The sequence below is a fragment of the Salvelinus sp. IW2-2015 genome, unplaced genomic scaffold, assembly GCF_002910315.2.
Source record: "Salvelinus sp. IW2-2015 unplaced genomic scaffold, ASM291031v2 Un_scaffold871, whole genome shotgun sequence".
In the NCBI taxonomy this organism is placed as follows: domain Eukaryota; kingdom Metazoa; phylum Chordata; class Actinopteri; order Salmoniformes; family Salmonidae; genus Salvelinus; species Salvelinus sp. IW2-2015.
The window spans coordinates 316,885-331,617 of NW_019942634.1; the positions used below are offsets into that span (position 1 = coordinate 316,885).

The 14,733-nt window shown below is 38.8% G+C and overlaps 1 protein-coding gene across 5 annotated transcripts; it reads left to right on the forward strand.

Moving 5' to 3' along the window:
- Positions 1–2,292: 2,292 nt before the first annotated feature.
- Positions 2,293–14,092, forward strand: LOC112069047 (ataxin-7-like protein 3). Of its 5 annotated transcripts, none has more exons than XR_002893665.2 (9): positions 2,293–2,451; positions 3,221–3,344; positions 3,626–3,758; positions 3,968–4,139; positions 7,285–7,385; positions 12,768–12,790; positions 12,893–12,956; positions 13,260–13,305; positions 13,752–13,796. XR_002893665.2 is itself a non-coding variant. In XM_024136309.2 (9 exons), exons 2-9 carry the CDS (start codon positions 3,294–3,296, stop codon positions 13,755–13,757), a joined length of 558 nt encoding a protein of 185 aa, XP_023992077.1. In that variant the 5' UTR covers positions 2,293–2,451; positions 3,221–3,293; the 3' UTR covers positions 13,758–14,092. The 5 variants fall into 5 exon arrangements, 4 of the variants coding, with proteins under 4 accessions (XP_023992077.1, XP_023992074.1, XP_023992075.1 ...); XM_024136309.2 differs by having other exon boundaries at positions 12,893–12,918; positions 13,752–14,092; XM_024136306.2 differs by having other exon boundaries at positions 12,893–12,918; positions 13,739–13,927.
- Positions 14,093–14,733: the final 641 nt, after the last annotated feature.

Genomic DNA, 14,733 nt, shown 5'->3' on the forward strand with positions numbered 1-14,733 from the left:
CAAATAGTAGCGGTCCGAGCAACTGATACCAACCTCGTCGCGGTATCCAAACTCAAAATGTTTAGTATCCATTTCTACTGTGTTACAATTTAATTATAATCCATCAATGGTCACAGTAATATACAGTAAACTAGTGTTTTTCAACTCTTCTAGCTGGCATAATATGGGCTGTTATGCTTTGCAATGTTAATGACAATAGATTAGTGATCTACTAGTGGTACACATGACAAAATGTTTACCATCCATTTAAATGTGTTAAAATTGTATTATTATTATCACTCAAATTTAAATTGTAATAGGACAGAACAAGTATTATTCAAATGGTGTAGCTGGCAAATACAGACATGTTATGCTTTGCAATTGTATTGAGAATGTATTAGTGATCTACTATTGGCAGACGTGAAAAAAAACATTACCATCCATTTCTGCTGTGTTAAAATTGAATTTACTGTAATATACAGTAAARTAGTTCTTCCAATCRTGTAGCTGGCAAAATATGGGCATTTTATACTTTGAAATTATGAATGATATACTGGTGGCGCACGTGAAAAAATGTTTACCATCCATTTTTACTGTGTTCAAATTGAATTCTAACCCCCCCAAAATCACTGTAATATACAGTAAACWATTMTTTTCCAATGTTGTAGCTGGCATATAATGGGCATATTATACATTGCAATTTTAATGACAATGGATTAGTGATCTACTAGTAGCACATGTTTACCATCCCTTTTTATTGTGTTAAAATGTATTTACAAATCCCTCAAAGCTCACTATATTAGGAAAAAACAAGTATATTTCCAATGTTGTAGCTGGCATAATATGGGCATGTTATGCTTTGCAATGTTAACTCCAATACTGTATCAACCATTGTGTTACACAGCTTTTGTAGCTGGTTATGAATGTCTCAAATAACTCAGATTAATATCGGTCATTATCTTAATTTCCTGACTTTGAGACAATTACATTTCTATTTTCATTTGTTATGAATAAGGTAATGGTAYGTATGTTTTTCTTATTTAGTCATTTACTTTTATTTTTCAGCCAGTCTCGAGGCATGATCATGAACATTATCTTAAAATCCATCTTTGAAAATATATTTTATGAAACAGCATATTTCATAAATTAATGAACACAAGATTTCTTCAGAATAGGTCAACTTTTAAGTCAATTTTTTCAGCTTTTACATTGCCATTGACTGTTRGATGGGCCATGGCTTATAAAATATAATTTATTTATGCATTTTCACACACACACACAAATATTTATTTACTTATTTACAGTATTTATTCTGTTCCTCCTTTCCCTTTACAATTAGAAATGGTAGACTTTTGTCTATAGCGTTTGTGCAGTGATGTCCTCTSATTTATTGAGCTGTGATGTCCTCTGACTGATATAACACTAACTACAGTAAGGTGAAACATTTTGGTCATAAAGTCTATCTTCTTCAAGGTCTTTATTTCAAAACCCCCCAAGCTTAGGTGAAAAATCTGTGGATGTGACCTTGAGCAAGGCATTTAACCCTAATTGCTCTGGATAAGAATGACTKAAATCTKAAATGTTATTAGTGATACCAGGACCTAGACAATTACGTGGTACCAACAGAAGGCTGYAGGTAGCCCAAGTTTTTTGTTTTATGACAACACAAGAGCAATTGGGTTGTCAAGCAGGTTCACATATTCTGGGATCTGGCTATACTGAGTATCTGCACATTATTGGATCCGAGGCTGAGGATGAGGCAGTCTATAGCTGCACTTGTCATAACTGGGTCACTGGCATACACCCAGTGCCACAATTGCATGAGCAGCCTGTACAAAAACCTAACTCCATTCAAAGCAGGAGAAACCTTCAAAGCTGTTGCCCATCACTACTGTCATTTCCACCACTTTCATCAAACTGACCAGACATTTATAATTTGAAATCAACATACACCAATGTGTCAATCATGTACATTTATCTKAAATATAATATTGATATGCATCTACATTATAATTCTCAACACCTGCATGCTAAAACAAGGGCCGGGATGATACCAATATTGAGATACACGGTAGAGAAGGGAAGTGTTATTTTTTTCATGATGTCTCTTTTAATTGTATGTGAGGGGACCTCTAATGAGGAATGCTGTATTGCAATCAGCATTTATTAACTTGCCTCTATTTGCTATTTCAACAACTAAAGCCATTCTGCCAAGTTTTTAAAGCAGACATTTACCATAAAATCACAAATCATGTTATATGTAAATCCCAGAGAGAAAGAGAGAGTGTTAAAGACTGGAGTGGGAGAATATGGGTCACTTGGACTGTACGTGGACAWGCTTAAATCCACTGACAATAGCCGGCTGGGTTCACTGAAGACAGCAATGCTGCTAGTGTTTGGCGTTCTCTTGTGTAGCGATCGATTGCTACTGCCTGAGTCGTCTGATGTAAAGATGGATGCCTTCCGATATAGGTAAATAAAAAAACATTTATGGACTGGCATGTATCTAATTGTTGTGATCGTCAAGGCTAAAGGGAGCTACAACCGTGAAGTGATATTTTTCTTGTGACACAATGTATCGAGTTTTTAAAACGATCAGCAGCAGTGCACTAAACAAACCATAGCGTGCTTCGCAGTAATCTGTTTCTTGAAGTAACATTCAAAGTCTTACAATTGCTTCCGATTGCACCATATGTTAGGTTGATGATGATACATTTATTTCCAGTATTTTTGTTATTTTCTGTAAATAATCACAAAATATCCCCCGTCTCTTTCTGCTAATCTGAAATCGACACGAATGCAATGGTGTCTATCTGCGTTATTTTCAATTGTGCATACTGGACAATGTTATGCCCCATAGTAGGGGCCGAGGACTTCTGTATGATTTTTAAAAAAGAATATAAGGAACACATTTATTCAATGCTGTTCTGTAAACGATATATGATGCAAAGCAGGAAACGTAGCATGTCGTTATCTGATTTGTACGACAAACAACGAATAATCCAATTATTTTTTTGTCATAAATGACAGGTTATTAACGTGAATAGCCTAGATAACACTTTTTTAAATATAATTCATTGTGCATTTAGTTGTGTCACCCTTTGTTACAATGTTTCATTGCTTGTTGTTGCTCCCCACACTCCTTACCATGACTCATTAAAATATAGTTTACATTGTAAATGTAATGTATGAAGATTAAATTATGTGTTATGATATGTGTCTTCTCTCCTGTCTGGTCTAGCCCCGTCTTGGCCAATGCATGCTGCTTTACAGCATGAACACAGAAGTGTGGGCTCATCTTCTAATTCTGGCAAATGAAAATGGATGAGGTTTCGATGTCCAGCCTGGACAACAGCAAGCTGGAGGTAAATATAGTAGTAGGTTTGGTTTAGTCCTGTGTGGACTATACATGAGGGTATCGTTTTTTCACCCACACATTTCATTTTAGTCTTAGACAAAGGCTTAAACATTTGGACTGTGTGTCATTTGGACTGCAGCTATGGCCGATGCGTAACCTGGCCAGCGCAATTCAGCTTGACTGTTTGGCCCTAGTGTGAATCCGTTCTGTAGRCAACTCATCTCACAGTATCATTCCATAGAAAGGCTATATCCTGGTTCTATATAATAATGCTGTGGTGGTTGGCAGGGCGTAGCTCAGGACATCCTTTCTGACCTGGTGGAGGATGCTTGTCTGGGCCTGTGCTTTGAGGTACACCGGGCCGTCAAGCAGGGCTACTTTTTCCTGGAAGACACGGACCAAGAAACCATGAGGGACTTTGGTATGTATTTCTACTTTCTACTCACCTATTTTTTTTAATTATTGTTTAACAATGGTTAAGATAAAGACGTGTACAGAAGATATCATTCCACAATTCTTAATTTGCTAACTACACCACCATACAATGATTGCAATATATAATATATACCTTTACTATGTAAAGTGCTTTGAACTATAATTTTTCTTTCTCTTTATTTTTTGCATGAGTAGAAATTGTGGACCAGCCAGGAGTGGATGTGTTCGGGCAGGTGTACAACCAGTGGAAGAACAAGGAGTGTGTCTGTCCCAACTGCAGCCGGAGCATCGCTGCGTCGCGCTTCGCCCCTCACTTGGAGAAATGCCTGGGCATGGGGCGCAATAGCAGCCGCATAGCCAACCGCAGGTTAGCTACCTACCCGCCCCGCACAACTGAAACAATTGTCATGTTCGAGACRGTCCACAAAGAAGTCGCACTATGCAAATTAACCAATTATTTAAGGCTATGTCATCTACATTGCAGTTGGGCAATACATGTACAGTTGAAGTCGGAAGTTTACATACACTTAGGTTGGAGTCATTAAAACTCGTTTTTCAACCGCRCCACAAATTTCTTCTTAACAAACTATAGTTTTGGCAAGTCGGTTAGGACATCTACTTTGTGCATGACACAAGTCATTTTTCCAACAATTGTTTACAGACAGATTATTTCACTTATAATTCACTGTATTATAATTGCGGTAGGTCAGAAGTTTACGTACARTAAGTTGACTGTGCCTTTAAACAGCTTGGAACATTCCAGAAAATTATGTCATGGCTTTAGAAGCTTCTGATAGGCTAATTGACATAATTTGAGTCAATTGGAGGTGTACCTGTGGATGTATTTCAAGGCCTACCTTCAAACTCAGTGCCTCTTTGTTTGACATCATGGAAAAATCAGAAGAAATCAGCCAAGACCTCAGAAAAAAAGTGGAGACCTCCACAAGTCTGGTTCATKCTTGGGAGCAATTTCCAAACGCCTGAAGGTACCACGTTCATTTGTACAAACAATAGTACGCAAGTATAAACACCATGGGACCACGCAGCCGTCATACCGCTCAGGAAGGAGACATGTTCTGTCTCCTAGAGATTAACGTACTTTGATGTGAAAAGTGAAAATCAATCCCAGAACAACAGCAAGGACCTTGTGCAGATGCTGGAGGAAACAGGTACAAAAGTATCTATATCCACAGTAAAACAAGTCCTTTATCGACATAACCTGAAAGGCCGCTCTGCAAAGAAGAAGCCACTGCTCCAAAACCACCATAAAAAAGCCAGACTACGGTTTMCAGCTGCACATGGGGACAAAGATMATACTTTTTGGAGAAATTTCCTCTGGTCTGATGAAACAAAAATAGAACTGTTTGGCCATAAGGACCATCYTTATGTTTGGAGGAAAAAGGGGGAGGCTTGCAAGCTGAAGAACACCATCCCAACCGTGAAGCACGGGGGTGGCAGCATCATGTTGTGGGGGTGCTTTGCTGAAGGAGGGACTGGTGCACTTCACAAAATAGATGGCATCATGAGGTGGAAAATTATGTGGATATATTGAAGCAACATCTCAAGACATCAGTCAGGAAGTTAAAGCTTGGTCGCAAATGGGTCTTCCAAATGGATAATGACCCCAAGCATACTTCCAAAGTTGTGGCAAAAWGGCTTAAGGAGAACAAAGTCAAGGTATTGGGGTGGCCATCACAAAGCCATGACCTCAATCCTATAAAAAATGTGTGGGCAGCACTGAAAAAACATGTGTGAGCAAGGAGGCCTACAATAAACCTGACTCAGTTACACCGGCTCTGTCAGGAGGAATGGGCCAAAATTCACCCAAKTMATTGTGGGAAGCTTGTGGAAGGCTACCCAAAACATTTGACCCAAGTTAAACAATTTTAAAGACAATGCTACCAAATACTAATTGAGTGTATGTAAACTTCTGACCCACTGGGAATGTGATGAAAGAAGTAAAAGCTGAAATAAATAATTCTCTCAACTATTATTCTGACATTTCACATTCTTAAAATAAAGTGCTGATCCTAACTGACCTAAGACAGGGAATTTTTTTACGAGGATTAAATGTCAGGAATTGTGAAACTGAGTTTAAATGTATTTGGCTAAGGTGTATGTAAACTTCCGTCTTCAACTGTATGTCATATTGATGCGGTTACTGACATCTTTAAAGGGGTGTCTGAACTCACTAATTTTGCCTCCCTTTTCCACATCCTTGTTATGAAATGCTAGAAGCCATGACTGAAGCAACCAGAGTTTGAAGTGGGAGTGTTTTGTTCGCTAATAGCCTGTTGTTGTGTGTTCCTCTTTACTGATCCTAAAGAGCAACCATACTTTACGAGATGGATGGCTTTAGCAACCACATGACGCAGCATGACAATGTGATTGGTCAAGAATCCTAAACCCTGAGCATTTCTTCCTTTCTAGAATACCTTTGATACTTGTGTTTATGATGCTAATGTTATRTCACGAATGTGAGGATGTTTGAGTTGGGGGGAGGGAAAACAASCCCTTTATAAAGACCAAGTCTCGTTCTTTCAACATAACATTGGCAACTATGTATTGTTTCATGTAAACAAGACTGAGGCGCTGCGTGCTAATGGGTATTTCTGTTGTCTGTAAAGAAATGGGCAGGCTGTAGGTTGATTCTGCTGAACTCAGCTCAGCTGCTTCTCCGTGCATGACAAATCTCCTTAGGCGTTACCATCCCCTTTTAGTGGGCAAGACTGGGCATGATTGAAATCAAAAACCAAATCATAAATATCCAAGGATTTAGGAATTTGTCATAGTTTTGGAAGATATTGACTTAATGACCAAAATGATCCTATTTACACTTTGTATTACATTTTGGCACTAGAATAAATGTTTCTGACTAATGTCGATGCCTCATAGGCCGTTTTCAACCAGACAAGTATTTTCGTTTTGGTTGAGCTAACCTTTAAACACAGCTACCCTAAAACCAGTTGACATTGCAGTGCAGACAGCAATGTAATGAAGTTAAGACTGGAGTTGCTGCCTCGAATACCCAAGCCGACAAGGTGAAACATCTGTTGWTGTGCCCTTGAACAAAGCACTTAACCCTCATTTGCTTCAGTGGCGCTGTACTATTATGGCCGACCCTGTAAAACAACACATTTCACTGCATCTATCTGGTGTATGTGACAATAAAACATCTTTAAAAATATATGTTTTACCCTTTCCTCATACCACAACAGGGTATTATTATTTTCTAATCAAATATAGTTTGCACACTTTTAATTAAACTGTAGCCTTACTTTCTCAAGCAATCCTGAAGGAAGGATTCTTTCAAGTACTTTGCTTTAGCCTGCCTGGAGTAACAGATGGGCGGGGTTTGRCGTTTTGAGACTATTCTATTGGTCCATAAAACCACACAAGCTCAATTTAAGCGCAGATTAAGTATTGGAAATGATTTCAAATAGTATTTTGAACCCAGGTCTGGCCATAAATCAATGGATGATGTCACTGACTGTCATTTCTTCCCCACACAGAATAGTCACCGGCAACAACACTAACAATAAATCAGAGAGCGACCAGGAGGATAATGATGACGTCAATGATAACGACTGGTCCTATGGGGCGGAAAAGAAAGGTAAAGGACTGGCTTTCACCCTCCTTTTCAAGGTGATCTGGGTCCTGTTTAGTAGGCAGAAAACAAGAGCAAACGTTGTGAAACAAAGGTACTAAATGATCTTATCCAATAAGAACAGAYGTTAAATCAAATCACATTTTATTTGTCACGTGCTGAATACAATCAAATGCTTACTTACAAGCCCTTAACCAACTATGCAATTTTAAGAAAAAATACYTGTTAAGAAAGTATTTACTAAATAAACTGAAGTAAACAATAAATACATWAAAATTATAATGAAGAAAATWAGAAAATATAAAAAATAAATAAAGAGAAACAATAAAATAACAGTAACGAGGCTATATACAGGGGGTACCGGCAGGGTTGGGTAGGTTACTTTCTAAATGTAATCCGTTAGTTACTAGTTACCTGTTCAAAATTGTAATCAGTAACATAACTTTTGGGTTACTCAAACTCAGTAACGTAATCTGATTACATTCCATTACTATTAGATTACTTTCTCCTTAAAAGGCATTAGAAGACAAAAATGTATGTTAGCAATTGAACAACATCTATTGTAGGATAAATCAATGTTAAAGTTTACATAGCTGGCCATATATGGATGTAAAATTTTACTTTAAGGGTTGGTTATGTAGGCTTCTTCTAACCSATCACTTTCTACTACATATAATAATATGATTCAATTATATCTTTACATTAAAAACCAAAGTCTATCAGAATTCCAGTCATTCCAATAAATGTTTTACCCTTTGATCTTCAAGAATAGGACTTGGAAGTATAGATTAGCCAAATTGTTTTACCTGAGCATAACCCCAAAACTAAGGACTTATTAGCCAGCCCTACTCTGTTTCTGATTTTGTTGTCATGGAGGACTGATTGGGCTCATTGATTCGAGTTGAAAAATAAATGCTGTTCTCATGGAATGGCATACTTTGAGTGCTACTGAAAAGTGCTATTTACATGTGAAAAAGGAATGCCYTATGCTGCATTTGCTATAGGCCTATTGTTTACCTTTTTGTTGGTAAGACTTTGATATCTTGATAATCTATAACTYTTTAAACGGTAAATCCACAGATGAAACAATAACAAAAAGGCTACCCCACCTCGGTTTTGGTAAAAAGCTGAGGGATGGYCCTGGAGAAATGTAACCACTCTCAGATTAATAGACAGAGCTATGGATGTAAGGACTGACCATCCATGTTATCAACATGTTTTAACCATGTTGTGAGGATATACAGTGTTTGTTTACATTTACAATGTTTACAAACGATGGAGAAAAACAAGCTTATATTTATATTTTGGGTTCTCGTGGAGTGTGGCAGTTGAACTAAAACTCATGAGGCATTTATAAATGATATTCTTCAAGAATCAATGGATATAACATGCTTTCTGAATTTAAAAGTAATCCTCGACGTAATCATCTAGTTTTTCAAAYGTAGCTGTAATCTGATTACAATATTTTTTATGGTAAAGTAACAGATAACACATTTTTTTTAATTGTAATCTTTTACTCCCCAACCCTGGCAACCGGTACAGAGTCAATGTGCGGGGGCACAGGTAGCGATTTGATTAGCTGTTCAGGACGCTTATGGCTTGGGGGTAGAAGCTGTTAAGAAGCCTTTTGGACCTGGACTTGGCTCTATGGTACCACTTGCCATGCGGTAGCAGAGAGAACAGTCTATGACTTGGGAGTCTTTGGCAATTTTTAGGGCCTTCTGACACCGCCTGTTATAGAGGTCCTGGATTTACTGGGCCGTACGCACTACCCTCTAGTGCCAGTTGCCATACCAGGCAGTGATGCAACCAGTCAGGATGCTCTTGATGGTGCAGCTGTATAACTTTTTGAGGATCTGAGGACCCATGCCAAATCTTTTCAGTCTCCTGAGTGGGAATAGGTTTTGTTTGCCCTCTGCCCTTGGTGTGTTTGGACCATGACAGTGCGTTAGTGATGGGAACACCAAGGAACTTGAAGCTCTCAACCTTTTCCACTACAACCCCGTCAATAAGAATGGGGGCGTGCTCGGCTCTCCTTTTCCTGTAGTCCACGATCATCTCCTTTGTTTTGATCACGTTGAGGGAGAGGTTTTTATTAGAGGTCGACCGATTATGATTTTTCAACGCTGATACCGATTATTGGGGGACCAAAAAAAGCCYATACTGATTAATCGGACGATTTTTATATATATATGTGTGTGATATTGACAATTACAAAAATACTGAATGAACAATGAACACTTATTTTAACTAAATATAATACATAAATYAAATCAATTTAGTCTCAAATAAATAATGAAACATGTTCAATTTGGTTTAAATAATGCAAAAATACAGAAAGTAAAAGTGCAATATGTGCCATGTAAAACTAATGTTTAAGTTCCTTGCTCAGAACATGAGAACATATGAAAGCTGATGGTTCCTTTTAACATGACTCTTCAATATTCCCATTTAAGAAGTTTTAGGTTGTCATTATTATAGGCATTATGACGTGTCGACTATTTCTCTCTATACCATTTGTATTTCATATACCTTTGACTATTGGATGTTCTTATAGGCACTTTAGTATTGCCAGCCTAATCTCGGGAGTTGATAGGCTTGAAGTCATAAACAGCGCTGTGCCTCAAGTATTGCTAAGAGCTGCTGGCAAATGCAGTAAAATGCTGTTTGAATAAATGCTTACGAGCCTGCTGCTGACTGAGCGGTGGTAGGTAAACTGCTCTATCAAATATCAAATCATAGACTTAATTATAATATAATAAACACACAGCAAAATGAGCCTTTGGTCATTTATATGGTCAAATCCAGAAACTATCATTTKGAAAACAAAGCGTTTATTKTTTTGGTGAAATACGGAAGTGTTCCGTATTTTATCGAACYGGTGGCAACCCTAAGTCTAAATATWGCAGTTACATTGCACAACCTTCAATGTTATGTCATAATTATGTAAAATTCTGGCAAATGAATTACGGTCTTTGTTAGGAAGAAATGGTCTTCACACAGCAACGAGCCAGGCGGCCCAAACTGCTGCATATACCCTGACTCTGCTTGCACAGAACGCAAGAGAAGTGACAATTTCTCTAGTTAATATTGTCTACTAACATGCATTTCTTTTAACTAAATATGCAGGTTTAAAAATATATACTTCTGTGTATTGATTTTAAGAAAGGCATTGATGTTTATGGCTAGTTACTTTTGTGCAACGATTGTGCTTTTGTTAAATCATCACCTGTTTGGCGAAATTTATCATCGAATCACAGCCTACTTCAATTAACAGTCACCGCATTCATTATATGCAAAGCAGACAAGCTAGTTAACCTAGTAAAATCATCAACCATGTGTAGTTAACTAGTGATTATGTTAGGATTGATTGTTTTTTATAAGATAAGTTTAATGTTAGCTAGCAACTTACCTTGGCTCCTTGCAGCCACAGGTCCTTTTGATGCTGCACTCGTGTAACAGGTGGTCAGCCTGCCACGCAGTCTCCTCGTGGATTGCAATGTAATCGTCGTCCAAAAAGGCAGATTCTTCTGAAAACTTGAAATCGGCCCTAATTAATCGGTCGACCACTAGTTGTTATGCTGGAACCACACGCCAGGTCTCTGACCTCCTCCCTATAGGCTGTCTCATCGTTGTCGGTGAAGTTAATTACATTTACATTTAAGTCATTTAGCAGACGCTCTTATCCAGAGCGACTTACAAATTGGAAAGTTCATACATATTCATCCTGGTCCCCCCGTGGGGAATGAACCCACAACCCTGGCGTTGCAAGCGCCATGCTCTACCAACTGAGCCACACGGGACCACGTTAATGATGGAATTGGAGTCGTGCTTGGCCATGCAGTCATGGGTGAACAGGGAGTAAAGGAGGGGACTGAGCATGTACCCCTGAGGGGCCCCCGTGTTGAGGATCAGTGTGGCATATGTGTTAATACTTACCCTTACCACCTGGGGGCGGCCTGTCAGGAAGTCKAGGATCCAGTTGCAGAGGGAGTTGTTTAGTCCCAGGGTCCTTAACTTAGTGATCCAATGAATAGCATTCTCACGTAGGTGTTCCTTTTGTCCGGGTGGGAAAGGGCAATGTGGAGTGCAATAGAGATTGCGTCATCTGTTGATCTGTTGGGGCGGTATGCAAATTGGAGTGGGTCTAGGATTTCTGGGARAATGGTGTTGATGTGAGCCATGACCAGCCTTTCAAAGCACTTCATGACTACACATGTGAGTGCTATGGGTCGGTAGTCATTTAGGCAGGTTACCTTGGTGTTCTTGGGCACAGGGACTATGGTGGTCTGCTTGAAACATGTTGGTATTACAGACTCGGTCAGGGACAGGTTGAAAATGTCAGTGAAGAGACTTGCCAGTTGGTCAGCGCATGCTCAGAGTACACGCCCTGGTAATCCGTCGGCCCTGTGTAACGGATGTGAAATGGCTAGCTAGTTAGCGGGTACGCGCTAATAGCGTTTCAATCAGTTACGTCACTTGCTCTGAAACCTAGAAGTACTGGTTCCCCTTGCTCTGCAAGGGCCGCGGCTTTTGTGGAGCGATGGGTAACGATGCTTCGTGGGTGACTGTTGTTGATGTGTGCAGAAGGTCCCTGGTTCGCGCCCGTGTCGGGGCGAGGGGACGGTCTAAAGTTAAACTGTTACACCTGCAGCCTTGTGAATGTTGACCTGTTTAAAGGTCTTACTCACATCGGCTATGGAGAGCGTGATCACAGTCATCCGGAACAGCTGGTGCTCTCCTGCATGCTTCAGTGTTGCTTGCCCAGATGCGCACCTATAGAAATAATTTAGCTCGTCTGGTAGGCTCGTATCACTGGGCAGCTCACGGCTGTGCTTGCCTTTTGTAGTCCGTAATAGTTTGCAAGCCCTGCCACTTCCGACGAGCATCGGAGCCAGTGTAGTAGGATTCAATGTTAGTCCTGTATTGATGCTTTGCCTGTTTGATGGTTCATCGTTGGGCATCTGCGTCATCTGACAACTTCCGTATTGAGCGAGTCACTGGTACTTCCTCCTTTAGTTTTTGCTTGTTTGTTATTTTCCATTGCAAAACGTTTTCCTACAGTGTGCCCTACTAAACACAACCCTGGTGACTGACAGTTATATAAAATGTATCTACTCATAAGAGAAGACAAATGGAAATTAGAATCCTATAATGGTGAATACCAGTAGTCAATCTCTACATTAATTTGAACTGAAACAGAGTTGACTTCAACTGTMTGCACATGCATCCAAAATGTAGTTGTACATGTTTGATCTAGTAGTTAAGAAATATGCTTTGAAGTGTTATCAATGTGCTTGGTTCTCTTGTGTATTTGTACATTATGATATCTTGTAAATCATTGAAAATTATGTCCAAGTGTCTTATAAAATGCTCTKATTTTTGCAGCGAAGAAGAGAAAATCAGATAAGGTATTTACACTTTCTTTGAAACCACAATGAAATATTTTCTGTAATAACATAGTTTTGCCACTAGTTGATCATTCTGCTTTTCTTGATGCTTTATCTGAATAGAATCCAGTGCCACAGCTGAATTTCAAGTGAGAAATCGAAGGGAGAATGTTGATTGGCACTTGGGGTTTGTGTAGTTGTAACCAATCTAATAAAATTACTACAGGAAAGCACGACCAAAACAAACCATAAAAATAAAGTTATCTTAATATGTTCATAAAGTTTCCAACAGTATCCAGCATGATCCTGAAAGGCGACGAGACCKAATTTTGATTTCTTCAATTTTAATGCTTGTTGTGATTGTCAAGCTTTCTGTTAAACAGAACATATTATTTTTATTGAATAAGACAATTAAATTACATATTTCTTATAGTTTTGTGTAAACTCTTTAAAAAAATATATGTATATATATATTCCTTTTTRATTGTAGAATCCAAACTCACCCAGGAGATCCAAATCATTTAAACATAAGAGTGGTAAGTTATCATCATTAGTCTGTAACTACTAAATGCATGGTAATTGTGACAAATGGAGCGATTGCTTTAGGCCTCATTCTTTGGATAGGCCTAATACACACTCTGGCATTAATTCAATAGTATGACAAAGGATATACTGTATGCAAGTTGTCCCTGAGACGCTCTACCCTAGTTCTAGGTCATTGAGACTGAGAGATTAAGTAAGGTGTGGACTGTGGCGCATATGAAATATAKGTTTTAGGTCAGATGTTTTGCAGTTGCGCTGTGCACCTCAGAAGATATTGCTATTTTATATGAAGGTGGTTCCAGAGATCATTTGACGAGTGTAACTAAAATAAAAACCTCCTGGAACYTCCCCATAATCATAATTTCACAGCCACAGTATAATTTGCTTGGAGTGGAGAATGGAGATGACTTTGATAAATAGAGTCAGTCTGTCTCCACAGGTATGATGGGCCCCAGACGGCGTATGGACAACCAGGAGAGCCCACGCATGCTGATGAAAGATGAMGCCTTCCCTCAGTGACAGACACACAGGAAGACCATTCAGAGTCCACCCTGGCTCCTTTTGTTTTTCAATGGACCGTGACAGATGTGTAGTAGACTATTTCTAAATGGGTCGTGTTCATTAAGCACCACACTGAACAAAACTGACTGATACAGGGAGGTAGTGACTGAACTTCTCCAATAAGAAATGCTTGTTTGTTTTTTCCATTGTGAAACGTTTTAAAATGTTTTGTTACTGTGTGCCCTAATGAACACAACACTGCTGAAGCAGTCCAGAGACCCCCTGCACAGTGTGTCTCTTCCGTTTTTTCCCCCCTCACCGAATCGTTGCACCAATAATCATTATTTTATATCATACATTATTTTATCGATAGGTAGCTCTTGGCTGGCATCTTTATGAAATATTGTGTTAGAATCTGTCAATGCACAGACAAGGAGTCAGGTCGTACAGTGGCTAGGCAGAGGCAGTCGAAGTCAGAGCAATGGATACCAAGGACCATTTGATTATGCACTGACATTTTGATGATATTATCAGTCAAGAAGTCTTTTCAACTATCATTTTTTTGACAAGAACATAATTATGTACAGTTAAAAACAGGAGTCACATAACTTACAGACAATAATAATTAATGGTTTGTCATTTTATTACTCCATATTCACAATGTCAACATCATGATTCTCCRACTGATGAGTATGCTGAAAGGACTCCCGTCACTTGTCATTCACCTGTGGAAATAGGTTTTGAAATAAACTGCAAACTCCTTGCAGTAGAACATGGGTTAATCTGTTTCATTGTAGATGAGTAGTTAGTTAGGCTTGTTTTCTAGCATTCAAAACATTCTTTATTATTTGTTTACATTGTAAAGGGTTATATGTGTCCTCAGTGTTGTGATAGTGTAAATATTTAAATAGTTGAAATGC